At 36.4% G+C, this 17,166-nt stretch overlaps 1 protein-coding gene across 4 annotated transcripts in view; it reads right to left on the bottom strand.

Moving 5' to 3' along the window:
• The window catches only part of ADGB (androglobin), a 229,145-nt gene that overhangs the window by 169,081 nt on the left and 42,898 nt on the right, over positions 1 to 17,166 (bottom strand). For 3 of the 4 annotated variants that reach the window (XM_049903119.1, XM_049903128.1, XM_049903146.1), the window contains exons 6-7: positions 8,620 to 8,759; positions 4,802 to 4,888 (exon numbers count right to left, since the gene is read on the bottom strand). In XM_049903119.1, the coding sequence (XP_049759076.1) occupies positions 4,802 to 4,888; positions 8,620 to 8,759 (227 nt within the window). The remainder of the gene's footprint in view (positions 1 to 4,801; positions 4,889 to 8,619; positions 8,760 to 17,166) is intronic. The other variant, XM_049903136.1, reaches the window with a different exon arrangement.

Raw genomic sequence — 17,166 nt, 5'->3', positions numbered from 1 at the left:
CAGATGACAGGATTCACACATCTTTCTGATTCTAAAGCCAATGTGTTGTTGTTGTTTTTTTTGTTTTTTCCATATACAATGTATTAAAAAATGCTATAGTATTTTAAAGAAATATTCATAGATCACAGAATGAGACCACATAACTTCTTGGACAATTAGGCTTAAAGATGTGGTAGCAGAGTGCTGTGTCCACAGATGGACCACACCAACAGCAAAGAAGTGTGCTAAGAAAAGAGTCATCCCTTTATTTGCAATTTTCAGAATTTTAATATTCATGTTATTAGGAAAGAACAATCCCTGGAGAAGCACATCATGCCTGGCAAAGTAGAAGGTCAGTGAAAAAGAGCAAGACACTCAACGAGATGGACTGACACAGTGGCTGCAACAACGGGCTCAAACACAGCAACAATTGTGAAGACAACACAGGACCGAGCAGTGTTTCATTCTGTTATACATAGGGTTGCTATGAGTTGGAACCAACCCAATGGCACCTAACAACAACGACAGTATTCATTCAGACATGATATTGATTGTGTTTCTATTTTTATAGAGACTTAGAAGGGTTTTTGTGTGTGTGTGTGTGTGTGTGTCTGTTTCAAATAGTAAAACTGTGTTCATTTCAGGAAAAAACAGAGGCAAGGCCAATAACTGTAAATAGAGTAGTACTTCTTTTGGTACCCACATGGGAGAGTGGAATGGGAGAGATTGTTGGAAATGCCAAAAAGCATATTAACTGATTTTCACATAGAAAAAAAAAAATCTGTAGTCAACATAAGCTTGAAGCTTGGGAATCCTCTTTCTCCTCGAACTCCATGAAACTATGAGCCCCTCATGAACTTTTTCAGCTTACTCCAATCCTTCCTTCCTAGCAACAGAAATATTTCACCCCTGAATATACCACGTGCCTTTGCTCATATGGTACTCCTGCTTTCAATGTCCTTTGCCTGCCCTTCCATTAAATCAACGCAGCCAATATTAAGGCTCAGATCAAGTTAGAATTTTCTCTATAAATCCTTTCTTGATCCTTGCCTGCAGCCTTGGGAAATGGTGATTGCTTCTAGATTTTAACTTAAACATTTCTTCCTGTTTATATACTGTATCATAACATCCTTTTCATTTAAACTTACGATATACACTCATTGATTTTACAGTTATAATGGCAATTTAAAATTATATGAATAATGTGGCAGAATGTAAGAAAAGTCCTACAATCCAAGATACAGCAGAACAAAAACAGTGAAAATTCTTTACTCTCTAGTTAATATTTAGAAGAAAATTGATAAAACTATCTGAGTCAGCTTCATTTTTTCTTCTTTATACCTATCCCTGTTTAGAAAGATTGATTATTAACTACCAAGCATATTTCCAGATAGTATTAAAGAATCTAGTGAAAGTCATTAGGGAAGGGAGATAAATTTTCATTAATTATGTCTACCATACACTTAGGTGGCATAGTGGTTCAGTGCTACTGCTGCTAACCAAAGGGTCGGCAGTTCGAATCCGCTAGGCGCTCCTTGGAAACTCTATGGGGCATTTCTACTCCATCCTATAGGGTCGCCATGAGTCGGAATCGACTCAAGGGTGCTGAGTTTGGGTTTTACCTTAAACTAGCTACTTTTCCTGACGCTCATTCACTAATCTAATCTTCAGAACAACCACATAGGTCTTTATCCTCATTTTACAAATGATGAAACTGGGGCTCAGAGAAGTTACACTGCTTGCAAAATTCATACACAGCTTGAAAGTAGAAGTGTCAGAATTTAGTCCAGCAACATCACTATACATGGAGAAAACACTGAAGTTGTTAAGGATTTCATTTTACTTGGATCCACAATCAATGCCCATGGAAGCAGCTGTCAAGAAATCAAAGGATGTACTGAATCATGCAAATCCACTGCAAAAGACCTCTTTAAAGTGTTAAAAAGTAAAGATATAACTTAGAGGAATGAGGTGCACTCAACTGAAGCCAAGGTATTTTCAATTGCCTCATACGCATGCAAAAGCTGAACAATGAATAAGGAAGACCAAAGAAGAATTGATGCCTTTGAATTATGGTGCTGGCAAAGAATACTGAATGTACCATGGACTGCCAGAAAAATGAACAAATCTGTGTTGGAAGAAAGAGAGCCAGAGTGCTCCTTAGAAGCAAGAATGGTAAGACTTCACCTCACATACTGTGTACACGTTATCAGGAGAGACCAGTCCCTGGAGAAGGACATCATGCTTGGCAGAAGTCAGAGAAAAAGAGGAAGACCCTCAACGAGATGGTCTGAAACAGTGGCTGCAACGATGGGCTCAAACATAGCAACAACTATGAGGATGTCACAGGACCGGGCAGTGTTTTGTTCTGTTGTACGTAGGGTTGCTGTGAGTGGGAACTGACTCAATAGCACTTAACAACAATATACTTCTCACTCCAGAGCTCAAGCTTTTCCCCTTATATCATTCTCATAAGCCTTTCATAAACAACCAGAAATTCATGCAAATGGAACATCTAAAATCCTTTAAAATTTTTTAAATTAAATTATTAAAGTGGCCCCTTTATTATTATGAAAGTATAATTACATGACTCTAAGAGAAGACACTTCATGATTTTTAATAACTGATTTTCTAGTTGTGCATGATTCTGACAGCCTGTCTCTTGACCATCCTCTGAGAAACTTCTGTTGATTTCATGTCTTGATGGTACCTCCATTGTCTACTGCATAGGTATTAAGGCAAGAATGTAGAGCCTTAAGATAACATTTAAGATCAAAATTAGACAAATCCAGACTTATAAATCTCATTTACTCTCTACTTCTCTCCATTAACATTGCCCACATTATGTCAGGAAATTTTCTCTTAGAGATCAGAAAAGGGTTTTCATCAGAAGATCTAAAAGGGTGCCATCTGAGCCTTTCCTTAAGATAAAAACACAAGATCAGCATTCCTTCCGGAGAATGGTCTTTTCAGAAGGGTGTCTGCACTTTAATTTTTCCTGCAAATCTAGCTTATCCTGATGAAAAGATGTTTTAGATGGTAGAATTCAAACTATTAGGGCCAATATTCAGTTTCCTCTAATCTCAACTCTAGGCGAGTGTAGCTTCCCATCAACCAAAGATCAGAGATAATTCAAGTTGATTGCTATGCTAAGGTTTTGATCATCTTAGAAGAATGAGGATCTGCGCTGACGCTATGTTCATATCTATTGTTACAGTTCTTTTCTATGTACCTTAACCCGATCAATTTTCAATTGACAATGAAGATGAATATTGGTAATATGATCAATCTGTGTGTCTATAAGCTTTCTCTATTAAATAAAGCCATTTGTAATTTTCTTCTATTTACCATTTTTATATATTTTATTTTTACTGTTATTGTTGAGAACAGCAGAACATACACCAACAATTTCTACATGTACAATTCAGTGATGCCGATTATAGTCTTCAAGTTGTACTACCATTCTCACCCTCCTTTTCCAAGGCACTCCTCCCCCATTAATGTAAACTCACTCCCTCTTGAGTTTCCTATTTAATCTTTTGAGTTGTTGTCAATTTTATCCCATATAACCAAAAAAGCAAACCCATTGCCATTGAGTTAATTACAACTCATAGAGACCCTGGATAGATCTTAAAAGAGCTCAGTGCTAGAGGTAAACGTGCTTTACTAGTTAAGCTAAACTGTTTTTTTTGGTTTTAAGAAGACCAAACAAGACATGTATTGACATATCTCCTTAATAATAGCTTAACTCTACTATTGTTAGGTTTTAAGAAGACTTGAGGGGGTATTTTTTGTTCAAGGTTTAAAGATTGTCTCAGGGCAGTAGTTGTAGGGGCTCATCTAGCCTCCAGGGCTCCAGAAAGTCTAGATTCCATGAGTATTTGGCATCTTTTCTGCATTGTTCCCCTTTTGATCAGGATTCTTCCAGAGAATCTTGCAAGCAGACATTCAAAGTACAACAGTTGGTCTCTATTCACCCGGGGCAACAGAGGAAGAAAGAGAGTCAGAAATAGGAGGAGAAAATGGAATGTGTGGCTAATTGCCTCCAAGAACAACTGCCTCCTTTGCCACAAGATCCAGAAGAACTGTATCACGCCCGGCTTCCATTTGTAGATTTTTAAACAAGGATAACATTAAATGGTCGCTCTTTTCTATTTTTTACCTTCCAACAACTATTTGAGGACACAGATAACCAATCTCTCTGTATAGAGAATCATGTGAGAGAAAGATTGTGAACTTTGGATCTAGAAAGACTTAGAGTCAAATTTTATCTCCCAACAAAATGTGCTTGGTTTTGAGGAATTCAACCTCTCTGAGCTTCAGCTCCCTCATTTAAAAAGGGCAAATGAGACAAGGGGTTGAGGGGTTACATGGATGATTAAATCAGAACCCTTTCAGGACTCTGGTTTTTTATTACAAATAATATATGTTAGTTAATGCATAATATGGGTTTTATCATTATTATTCATTGATAATTCTGACTAATTAAAAGCTGACTTTATGCTTCCGTATTGAAATAAGAGTAATAGTTGTTAAGAACAAAAGGGAATCTGTCATTGTTTTACCATATTCAATAATTACCATTGTCCTAATATTTATAAATAATATATTTAAGAATTAAATTCACAATGTATCTAAAGAAACAGAATGTACCCTGAAATTCTCAAGGAATTTTATATAATACTGTAAGAAGTTATTGTCCTAATTATTTTACAAAATGTGAATTTTCTTGAAACTTTCTTAAAGACTAAGAATATTTTAGTTAAAGAAATACTACTGAGTAGGAAAAAAATAGAAATGAGTAATTAATTGTCAAACCTACTGAAGAGAAATGACTTCGGGTAACCACCCTGTGAGTGCGTGAATGACTGTAAACTCCCCCAGTTCTCTTCTGTGTGCTACGTGGATGCTAAAAAAGAAAAGGCACAATGTCAGGGTTACCAAAATTGGAAAACACAGACACAAATATAAGGAAGAGAGAATCACTACACACTAAAATTATAATAATAAATGTAGGGGCCATTCTGATTATACATTATATAGCTTGTAGCTACAAAAATACACTATGCCAACACTCTGCTGATTTTTGTTAAAACATTTAATTAGATCCAACAATACAAATTTCAGTAAACTTACAAAGGAGGTTTATAAACTTTAGTTTCTAAGGTCTAAAATTGATGCCATATATGAGAATATATTCACGTATTTTATATTATACAATATATAGATGTCAGTAATACATAATATGCATATATGTGTAATATACGAAGAGGACTTGCAGCACTTGATGAAGATCAAAGACCATAGCCTTCGGTACGGATTACACCTCAACATAAAGAAAGCAAAAATCCTTACAACTGAACCAATAAGCAACATCATTATAAAAACCCAAAACCCAGTGCTGTCGAGTCATTATTATAGACGGAGAAAATATTGGAGTTGTCAAGGATTTCATTTTACTTGGATCCACAATGAACACCCAAGGAAGCAACAGTCAAGAAATCAAACAACACATTGCATCGGGCAAATCTGCTGCAAAAGACCTCTTTAAAGTGTTAAAAGGCAAAGATGTCAACTTGAGGACTAAGGTATGCTTGACCCAAACTGGTATTTTCAATTGCCTCATGTGCATGTGAAAGCTGAACAATAAATAAGGAAGACTGAAGAATAACTGACGCCTTTGAAATATGGTGGTGTCTTGTCGAAGAATATTGAATAAACCATGGACAGACAAAAGAACAAACAAATCTGTTTGGGAAGAAGTACAGCCAAAATGTTCCTTAGAATCGAGAATGGTGAGACTTTGTCTCACATGCTGTGGCTGTGTTATCAGGAGGGACCAGTCCCTAAAGAAGGATAACATGCTTGGTAAAGTAGATGGTCAGCAAAAAAGAGCAAGACCCTCAAGAAGATGGATTAACACAGTGTCTGCAACGCTGGGCTCAAACATAGCAACAATTGTGAGGATGACGCAGGACCAGGCAGTGTTTTATTCTGTTGTACATGGGATCACTATGAGTTGGAACCGACTCGATGGCACCTAACAACATCAACAACAAATATGGGATGGAGTTTCTGTTGTTCTTTTTTAAAATAGAATAGTGTGTGTAATCATTCTGACTTTACTAATTATTCTAAGATACTTGGAAGCTGTGTATTATTGCGGTCTCAAATATGTCAGGTCACGATGGGAATCAAAAATCCTTAATCAGATCCTTAGTTGAATTCAGAGACACCAGAAACATCTGTTCCGTCTTATACAAAGGAATGGATTCTGCCTACGGAGCATAAAGTCAAATGAGGTTGTAATTAACCAAATATTAATAATATCATTTTAGTCCTTTTATTTCCCCCCCTCAGGTGATTTAACTATTTGCATTAATCCACATTACTGCTATATCTTCATCTCCCAGGAGTCATAGCTTCAGTTCACCATGTTGATGGTGATGACTGATGATATTGATAAACACACGTCCTTCTCTTCAGAAAAAAATCTTACAATCTCAATCAGAAATTCCATTATTATAAATTTGCATTGTGCTACTTATGGATTATGAGATTTTATGTGTGGACATATCTCTATGATGATAAATATCTATTGGGATTGTTCACAGTCTAGTTTAACCTCCTTTCTGGATAATTATTTATGAAAGTAATCTTGCAAATCTCATAGAAATAATGCTCTCTTCTTTGCATATTTCACAGTGAAGCAGAAGTAACTACTGTGTATTAAATATTTTAAAATGTAGATAATAAAATATATGGTAATAATCACTGGAGCCCTGGTTGCACAGTGGTTAAGAGCTCGACTGCTAACCAAAAGGTCAAGAGGAGTTTTATAGACAAATATAAAGGGTAAAACATAGTACAGATTTCCTATAGAATTCCTAAGAAATTTGTTACACTAAGCCTGGCTCCTTATTTCTGAGGAGGATTTATTTATTATTTTTTAATAGCTCTATTACTCATGTTGCTATAGAATTCTACTGAACTGTAACTCTACGAGAGACAAAATGTCACTCCAATTATCCGGTTCAATTGCGTAATGCTTCACTGGCCTTGCAGCTCTACTGCTCAGAACTTCAAGTTAGACTTGGGAATTAGAATATTATTTCTCTCCAAATAAACAAACATAGTTGCCACCAGAACAGGATAGCACTCCCACAATGTATTCTGTTACTTAAACAGATCTGGGCTGAGTTTATAATAATCATTGAAATTAAGGGCTGCAAGCTTGGTGAAACAAGTTTCCAATAGGGAATTGAGGGTTAAGAGAAAAGAGAGACAAAAGGATGGCAGTAGGAGTGGTAATTTTTGTTGTACAGCCTTGGGGGAGAAAAATGAAGCTGAGATAAAAGAAAATCCACAAAAAGCAGAGGTAGCTTCCAACTGGCATTGTTGTGTTTATGGAAGGGAGTGGGGCTAAGCTTTGAGAAAATGGCTGAAATGGCCTGTTAAAGCATGTGGGTGTGTTCTGTTGAATGTGAAATGCTATTACACACTGCAGGAGGGAGAAGGGTATCAAATCCAAGCCCTTGCAGTGCATGTGGGAATTCTCCCACTGAGCAGTGGCACATGCATTTCCAACTCAAGCATCTAAGTTTTTCTGTATTGTTAAGGACCAGAATGGAACGACAGTAGGTCTCTTGAAGTGGAAGCTGAGAGAAAAGAACATAGCAAATAGGTGTCTTAAATGTTAGTGTCCAAGTCATACAGGAATATAAGACTCAAGCAGGTTTTACAATAATATTAAAGGAAAAATGAGTAGCTTTCATCAGAATGGATTCAAAGTGCCATGTTAATGAAAGCAGGAGGAGCATATTGATGTACCTGAGGAGAATTTAGGTTTTTCCAGGTCAGTAAATTGTTGCTGTAGATACAGAATCTAAAACTTCACCTGGATCCCAGTATAAATATTATTCAGTATTTACAGGAACCAATATTTTCCCTACAAAACAATTTATTCCTGCAATTAAGGGGAAACACTATTTTCTACCCTACATAGTTAACTTTCCGCTCATAAGTAAGAGTGCGTTGACTATAGGTAATTTTGATTACTTCTTATGGGCAAATTGTGTCTTTTGCTGGCTAAAACAATACTTCAAATTCCCTGTTTTCCATCAAAGGAAACTGAGATCCAGTATGAGGTTAAACAGTGACTTTGGCTTATTCATTTTTATACTAGAAAGTTTACACTGTTTGAAAAGACAGCATTACTTATTGATTTTTAATTTTTAATAAAGTGGGTGGGTATGGAATATGGAAGTACAGCCAGAATGCTCATTAGAAGCAAGGATGGCAAGACTTCATCTCATATGCTTTGGACATTGGACATCTTATCAGGAGGGACCAGTTCCTGGAGAAGGACATCATGCTTGGCAGGGTAGGCGGTCAGTGAAAAAGAGGAAGACCCTCAATGAGATGCACTGACACAGTGGCTTCAACAACGGGCTTAAGCATAAGCAACGATTGTGAGGATGGTGGAGGACCAGGCAGTGTTCTGGTCTGTCGTACACAGAGTCACTATGAATTGGGAACCAATTTGACAGCACCTAAAAACAACAACATGCATATGGATATACGATTTTTTGCATCTTTTTGTTTTTATAAGGATGATTGATAATGCCTCATTCTACGTACTCAACATTTGCCAGCTTAATGATAGCTTTAGACAACAGCATTGGCCAGAGTTCGAGGTCATAGGTTGTAGCTGGAAGCAAGAGATTGTTATCTTCATCAAATGGCAGAAAGTCATCGATAGTTATTTTTCTCCAGCAACCCTAAAAATGAGAAGAAAATTAAACTCATTAAATGCATTAAAAATCAGTCTCTTAGAATTAAGGAATAAAAAAGATGAGTGTGTATGTGTGAGAGGGAAAGCATGAGCAAGTATGGGTTCTAAGAGGGGTACAATTCTGTATCAAGGATTAGAACATCTCCCCTGGGAGGAAGAAGAATATCCAACCAAAATTTGCCAATATTGCTAATAAACTGGGGAATAATAGATGTTATTTGATCTACAATTTGCCTCCATGACTAAAATGGCAAAATATTTTGCACCAAATTTCACAGTGAAATAGTGTCCTTTTTTACAAGGTCTTTTGAACACATTCTTGGGTACTATATTCTACATAATATAGTAAATGAATGTGTTTTCAAATAGCAGAAGCAAAACATTATGTAATGGCAAATAAGTCTGGGAAAAACTAAACAACTTAATATAGTAATAATGCAAATTCTCCAATTATAACTTTAGTAATCATTGCTTATCCTGATAGGCTTACTTTTCTTTTACTTCTAATTACCATCCAAAAAAAACTCAGTGCTGTCGAGTCGATTCCGACTCATAGCAACCCTATAGGACAGAGTAGAACTGCCCCGTAGAGTTTCCAAGGAGCACCTGGCGGATTCAAACTGCAGACCCTCTGAACAGCAGCCGTAGCACTCAGTACTCCTTATTGTTGCTGTGTGCTGTTGAGTCGATTCCAACTCATAGCGACCCTGCAGGACAGAGTAACACTGCCCCATAGGGCTTCCTAGGCTTTAATCTTTACAGAAGCAGATTGCCACATCTTTCTCAGTCACCACAGTGACTGGTGGGTTTAAACTGCTGATCTTTCAGTTAGCAGCCACGCACTTTACCACTGTGCCACCAGGGCTCCTTACATTACTCCTACTCCTAATTAAATATTTAATTTTTAACATACTATTATACCTTATTTGGAAACCCTGGTGGTGTAGTGGTTAAGAGCTACGGCTGCTAACCAAAAGGTGGGCAGTTCAAATCCACCAGGTGCTCCTTGGAAACTCTATGGGGCAGTTCCACTCTGTTCTAGAGGGTCACTATGAGTGGGAACCGACTCGATGACAACAGGTTTGGTTTTCTTTGGTTTTATACCTTATTTAATAAAATCATCACAAATTTACCTGTATGTATATCATACTTCATAATTAAGAGCCACAGAAAAACAATAACATTAATTATTGTGATCTCATATAAAAATACCTTTTTCCTTTAGTTTTACATAATAAGTCTTCTTATAAATTCATTACCCAAGAAAAATTTTAAGGAGCACTAGCAAGCATTGTGAACCCATGACGCAATACATGGCCTATACTAATGAATTGCTCATAGTCTAGTGAGAAAAGGCATATATGCAAACAACATAAAATCCAATATGCTCAAAGAGCTCTAGGGTCAGAAAGAAAAGTCTGACTAATTTTGCTTGGGGGAAGACTTTCCAAGAAGGAGATATTTGAACTGAAGCTTCAAAAATCAGCATACATTTATCAGGTAAATAGGAGTGGTACAGTTCTACTCTGTCCTGTTGGGTCGCTATGAGTCAGAATCAACTCGATGGCAGTGGGTTTTTTCTTTTTTACAATATATGACCCTTGTAATCCTGAATTCATATGGCCTTATCAGTGCTTGGAAACCCTGGTGGCATAGTGGTTAAATGCTACGGCTGCTAACCAAGAGGTGGGCAGTTTGCATCCACAAGGCACTCCTTGGAAACTCTATGGGGCAGTTCTACTCTGTCCTATAGGGTCGCTATGAGTCAGAATGGACTCAACTGCAGCGGGTTTTTATCAGTGCTTATGTGTATTTTTCTTTCTTCCCTAAGAGTTGATGGGGCCAAGACAGGGTTAAAGGTACAGGTGTCTCGGCACTCCCTCTTCCAATTTCAAATGAAAATACCAGGTATAGATGTTCAGTGTTACATTTCTAAAATATAATTTGGCTACATTTATATCATGGCAATTTTTCTTAGGGATTTTTGTGATTCCTTGATATTAATTCACTGTTTGCTTCCTTCAAGTCTGTAAAGAAATCAAATATTTATTGTACATCTACGATTTATCTGAGTCATCACCATTGAACACTGGATTATTTTTGCATTGCAATTTGGATACTTTTCACTGAGTACTGTGTTAAAAAAAATAGTACCACATAATTTTAAAATGCCATCAAAGTAGACAGTTATTTAGTATGCTTATGAAGAGGGATGCCTCCTTTGTTAATATAAATATAAATTACTAGAATACTTTCGAATGCAGTCATGTTCAAATTTTAATTAATATTTTCCACACTTAAGTTCAAGGTCAAGATAACTAAATTGTGCATATATTATACCCGCTTCCTCGCATGAGCCTGCTGAAAGACAATAAAAATTTGTTTTTTAATTAATAGCATAAATCAGGGTTATAAAAGATCAGGAAAAGAGCAAGCCATGGAAAGAGATATCAGCAAATACCTAAATGATCAAGACAACATAGACGGGGTGGAATTCTGACCTCACTCCCCCACCTCCACTGCAGTAACAAGGTGATTCCCCTGCCCCATAGATCTGTGGGTGGAATCCTGACTGCCATTCCTGCCTTGAGGCAAATAAGGCAGCTCCTCTCTCTGGTGGAGTCAGCGGCAGAAATAGCACTTCCATCCTTAACCTGAACTAAAGAGGAAGTGTCCTGCCCTGGTTGAAACTGTGGGAGAAACTTATTTCTACTCCCTGCTTTTGTGGTAAGGAGGTGGCAGTCACCTCACCCACAGTGGCACTAGAAGACTGTGGGGTAGATGGAGTCTTATCATCTGGGTAACAAACAAGAGAGCCAGAGCAGCATTGCAGAGTCTTTGTAAACTCAATTGAATTTTGAAGCATAACCCACAAAAGTGAGCCACGGTCTGCATTCTAAACCTAAACAGACAGGCAACTTCTGCAAATGAAAGATTTAATGAGAAACCAGAGACCTAAAGCTAAAAATGTCCAGGAAGCAGTTCAAAATTACTCATCATACCAATAACCAGGAAAATCTCAATTAAAAAAAAAAAAACAGTAGACCACAACAACAAAATTACAGAGAGGTTGGGATTATTAAATTTAAAGCAGCTGTCATAAAAATCCTCCAACAAGCAATTTATGAAAACTCTTGAAACAAAGAAATACACACTTAGACACATCATGTTCAGAATTCTGAAAACTCAAGAGAGAGAAAAATGCTTGAAAACAGCCAGAAAAAAAAAAAAAGACAAATTACCTACAGGAGAAAACTATTCAAAGGACAGTAGATTTCTCTTCAGAAACCACAGAGGCCAAGAGCAAGTGGCGCAATATTTTTCAAGTGCTGGGGAAAAAAAAAAAAAACCCACCTGTTAACCCAGAATGCTATCTGTATGTTATGGACTGAATTGTATTCCCCCCCAAAATGTGTATCAACTTGGCTAGTCCAGGATTCCCAGTGTTGTGTGATTGTCCACCATTTTGGCATCTGATGTGATTTTCCTGTGTTGTAAATCCTACTTCTATGATGTTAGTGAGGTGGGATAGGCAGCTGTTACATTAATGAGGCAGGACCCAATCAACAAGATTAGGTTGTGTCTTAAGTCATTCATCTTTTGAGATATAAAAGTGAGAAGTGAGCAGAGAAACATGGGGACCTCACACCACCAAGAAAGTAGTGTCAGAAGCAACTGTGTCCTTTGGACCAGGGGTCCGTGCACTGAGAAGCTCCTAGACCAGGGAAAGGTTGATGACAAGGACCTTCCCTTCCAGAGCCAACAGAGAGAGAAAGCCTTCCCCTGAAGCTGGCATGCTGAATTTGGACTTCTGGCCTATTATGCTGTGAGAGAATAAACTTCTGTTTGTTAAAGCCATCCACGTGTGGTATTGCTGTTACAGCAACACTAGATAACCAAGATGCTGTATTAAAAATATCCTTCAAGAATGAAGGTGAAATGAAGATGTTCTCAGATGAAGGAAAGCTAAGAGATTTTGTCAGCAGGAAACTTGCTCAAAAAGAAAAGAAATTTTCAGCAAGAAAAAATCAGAATGGAAGGAAACTTGGAACATAAGGAATAAAGAAAGAACAAAGGAAAGAGTAAATAATATGGGTAAATATAATAGGGTATTTTTCTCCTTTTGAGTTTTTTAAATTATTTTTGAAAGTTAAAAACAAAAAAGCATAAAGTTTTGAATCTATGTAGCAGAACTAGTTACGACAACTCTATTACAAAGGGAGGCATATAAAGGTACCTAATTTATGATAAAATATGTATATTCCAAATGAAGTGATAAAATGTTGATATTAGTGGACCATGATAAACTATATCTGCATATTTAATCCCCAGAGCAACCACTTTAAAAAAAATATACAAAGAGATACACTAAAAAACTCTATAAACTTAAAATGGGATACAAAAGAATGTTAAGAAACACACAGAGTCAGGAAAGGAGAAAAAAAGACAAAATCCAGGTAACAAAGAAGAAATAAAATAATAAAATGCTAGGCTTAAGCCCCAGTTACCAAATTATATCAAATGTAAATAGGCTAAACACACAAATTAAAATACAAGAGTAATTTGGATACTCTTATCAAAACTAAGAATTTACTTACAGTCATACATACACAAAGATGCTACTTACAGGAGTATTTGTACTCGTAAAACACTCATTATAACCTAAATATCTATCAATATGGAATTTGCAAAATACACATATTTATTGGTATATCCATACAATGGAGTATGAGGTAGATCAATACATATTAGTGTAAAAAAATTCCCAAGACTATTTAACAAAATAGTTCACAGATCAGTAAGTATTACAAGATCTTAATGTCGCTATTAATTATATATAGTAGGTTTGCATATGTTTACATGAATAGAAAAAAGCTTAGGAGGATATATATATAAATGGTTTATTGCGATTGTGCAGAATAGAGTCTTAGGGAGCTTTCATTTTCTACTTTGAACATTTTAGTGTTATATGAATTTGTTTCACTAAAAACAGGTACAGTTTTAATAATAAAAACATAAGAATGAAACATTTCTATTTTGAAAAAAATGAAAAATAATTAGTCATACAATAGATCTTAGAAACACTGTTTTTCAAACTTGATATTTAAAATGTCACTGGGTGTAAGAGCATTTGTTTATAATCCAGGTTTGTAGGCTCCACCCCAGAGACTGACTCAGGAGGCCTGGGTGAGGTGTGGGAAGCACATATTTAAGAAGATAGGTGGTGTTGACGCTGGTGGCTACTATACCCCACATTTTAAGAAACTCTGAATTCTACAATAATATTGTGCTTAAAAAGCACAAGGGTCAATCAGAAATAAAACCAATAATTTCTTAATATCAGTAGAACATTGGAAACAGGAGGAAATTATTGGTCCTAGTGTCTGTGCTTTCTGTGTTTATTCAGGGACAGAGGGAAGCATGGGGACATGCAGAGAAAGGCTGCTAAGAGCAATACATATTTCAAGGGGTGTTGTTGTGGTGTGCCAGAGAGCCAATTCTGACTCATGTGAGAGCAGTGCCTAAAATGCTTCTCTCAGGGAGCCAATGGAATGCTCAGATTGGAAAGTCACTGACAAGACTATACATTGAGTGTCACGGTATCAGTATTATCACTGCCAGGTGAAAGATGAACGCCATAGAAGAGACAAAACTGCTCTCTGTTTTACAGCACTGTTTGTAAAGCTATGCAATATGTTTTTATCAGGCTGATGTCAAAGAACTTTGTTTTTTACTCAGAATCCAAATGGGAAATAACAGGAATGCTTTTACGAGGAAAACAATATGCTGGTGTAAAAATATGAACTGTAAATGCCATGCAGAGACATTCTGGGAGGTTTATTTGGCTCACAGAAGTGATAAAGGCAAAGGTTTCAAGGGGTAATTGGAAAGGGAGAGAAGAAAATTTGTAATAAGGCAGAGAAGGAGCATCATTTTCCAATAAGAGAAAGGTAAGAAAGCATTAAGAAACTGAAGAAGAAAAACAGTGAGGAGAGACTCAGGTTATATAAGACATGAAAGGGGAAGGAAAATAAATGGCGAGTTTAAGAGATGTCTTTAGCGTATTTTACCAAATCGATCAATAGAAGGTAACAAAGCATATTTTTTAAAGGTTGTATCCTAAATTTCAGAAACCCTGGTGGCGTAGTGGTTAAGTGCTATGGCTGCTAACCAAAGGGTCAGCAGTTCAAATCCACCAGTGCTCCTTGGAAACTCTATGGGGCAGTTCTACTCCGTCCTATAGGGTTGTTAAGAGTCGGAATTGAGTCAATGGCACTGGGTTTGGCTTTTTTGGTTTTATCCTAAGTTTTGCAGTGTAAAGCAACAAATTAACATGTACAAAGACTGAACAGTTCTTAATGCTACTCGATACGTTTTTATTGGGCTGATGTCAGTAAATTTTTGGAAATGGGAGAGTAAAAAAATTAATAAACTAAAATTGTATATGCCTGGAAAAGGACAAGGAAAGAAAAAAATATAGAGAGAGTTGAACTTGTCAGAAAGGATTTACTCTATTTGCTAAGCCTAATATGCATTCGGAAACCCTGGTGGCTTAGTGGTTAAGTGCTACAGCTGCTAACCAAGAGGTCGGCAGTTCGAATCCACCAGGCACTACTTGGAAACTATTGGGCAGTTCCACTCTGTCTTACAGGGTCACTATGAGTCAGAATCGACTCGAAGGCAGTGGGTTTGGTTTGTTTTTTTTGGGTAAATATGCATTCAGGTGTTGACTCTGCCTTACCAGCTGAGAATGACGTAAAAAGAGACAGAAACTTCTGCCCCTAGCCCAGAGAGGACATACGTTTACCAACCAAACAATCAGACAGCCACTTTTCTATGACATGGATACTACCCTCAGAGGGAGCAAAATTCTTATGTCCTGCCCTTTTAACACTTTTATCTATTTATTATCATTGTCGTCACCATTATTCTGCTATACTCTTTTTATTCTGCTATATTCCAATTTTAAAGCGTGGACACAAGTTAGAGGAAGGTGAATAGGTGGATACTGAAATCTGGCTTGTGTAAAGAATTCATGTAAAGAACTGTAGATTGGACCAATATAAATAAGAAATATATATTTAAGAAAAAGACCTAGAGGAAAAAAAAGTATCTAGAATGTAACAGCATCTCATATATTTTTATCTGTGCTTATGTACACATTAAGTAGATGGGGCTCTGGGTACTTCATACTCACCAATATGGAGAAAACTAAAGCAAGGACAGAGGAGAGGGTGTTTTGGGCTACAGACATCACAGCTTCACATAAAGGAGAAAGGAAAGGCCTTAGAATATGTATCTGTAACATGAAAACCTGAAGATGGTCAAGCACTGGCTACTGTTTATCATCCCAGTAATCTACATGTAACCAGATTATCGTTCACATAATAATCATACAGAGAGGAAACAGGAAGACCTAACGTATTCAGTTCCTCAATATATACTACATATATAACATGTCGCCATGAGGTTGTTTCCGGCTCATAGTGACCTTACAGGACAAAGTAGAACTGCCTAATAAAGTTTCCAAAGAGCAGCTGGTGGACTCGAACTGCTGACCTGTTGGCTAGCAGCCGAGCTGTTAAGCCACTGTGCCACCATGGCTCCACCACATATATATTCAAAGTAACTATAAACTCTGGAGTGCATATTCCATCTGACTGAAAGCTGAATCAAAATAAAATATTCAAGTCAGAGCAAGCTGTGGTAGAACAAAAGCAATGGTGAGGACTAAATATTTTACACATAGAATAAAGGAAAAAAATTATAAATATGTGGTTCAAAGAAACATAAGGAAAAACATTTATTTAAAAAAATACATGCCAAGAAAACACTGATACAAAAGAACATTAGGTGGATCTTTCTGTAAAAAATATCAAAAACACATTATAAACCCATAATAATTGAAATAATATGGTATTGAAATAGAAGAAAAAGTAGTGGAAGAAAACAGAGTCCAGAAACAAATACAAGTCCAAATCGGAATTTAACATATGATGAAAGTGGTTTTTAAAATCAGCGGGATAAAAAGTAGAACATTAAAGATATAATTCTGGACAACTGGCTAAGTTTTTGGAATAAAAATTAGCTATATCTCTATCTCTTACAGTAGATAAAACAAATTAATGCCCAAACATAAAATAATAATAATAATCCTACCAAAATACTAGATTAAAGTATATTTTTAAATATTGTGGTAGTGATAAAATAGATTACATTAAATGATAAAAAAAAGTCCTAGTCTCTATAAAGAAAAATAATGACAATCAACTACACAAAAATTACAAGCCTTATTAGGGCGAAAGGCAAAGTTCAAAGAAAATTTAAAAAGCAATTCCTCTATACATGCATGTATTACCATCTGCAGTATATAAAAAATACTTCTAGTTTTA

This window comes from Elephas maximus, chromosome 1, assembly GCF_024166365.1.
Source record: "Elephas maximus indicus isolate mEleMax1 chromosome 1, mEleMax1 primary haplotype, whole genome shotgun sequence".
In the NCBI taxonomy this organism is placed as follows: domain Eukaryota; kingdom Metazoa; phylum Chordata; class Mammalia; order Proboscidea; family Elephantidae; genus Elephas; species Elephas maximus.
The sequence above is the reverse complement of the archived record's forward strand: the minus strand, read 5'-3'. Positions and strand labels throughout refer to the sequence as shown.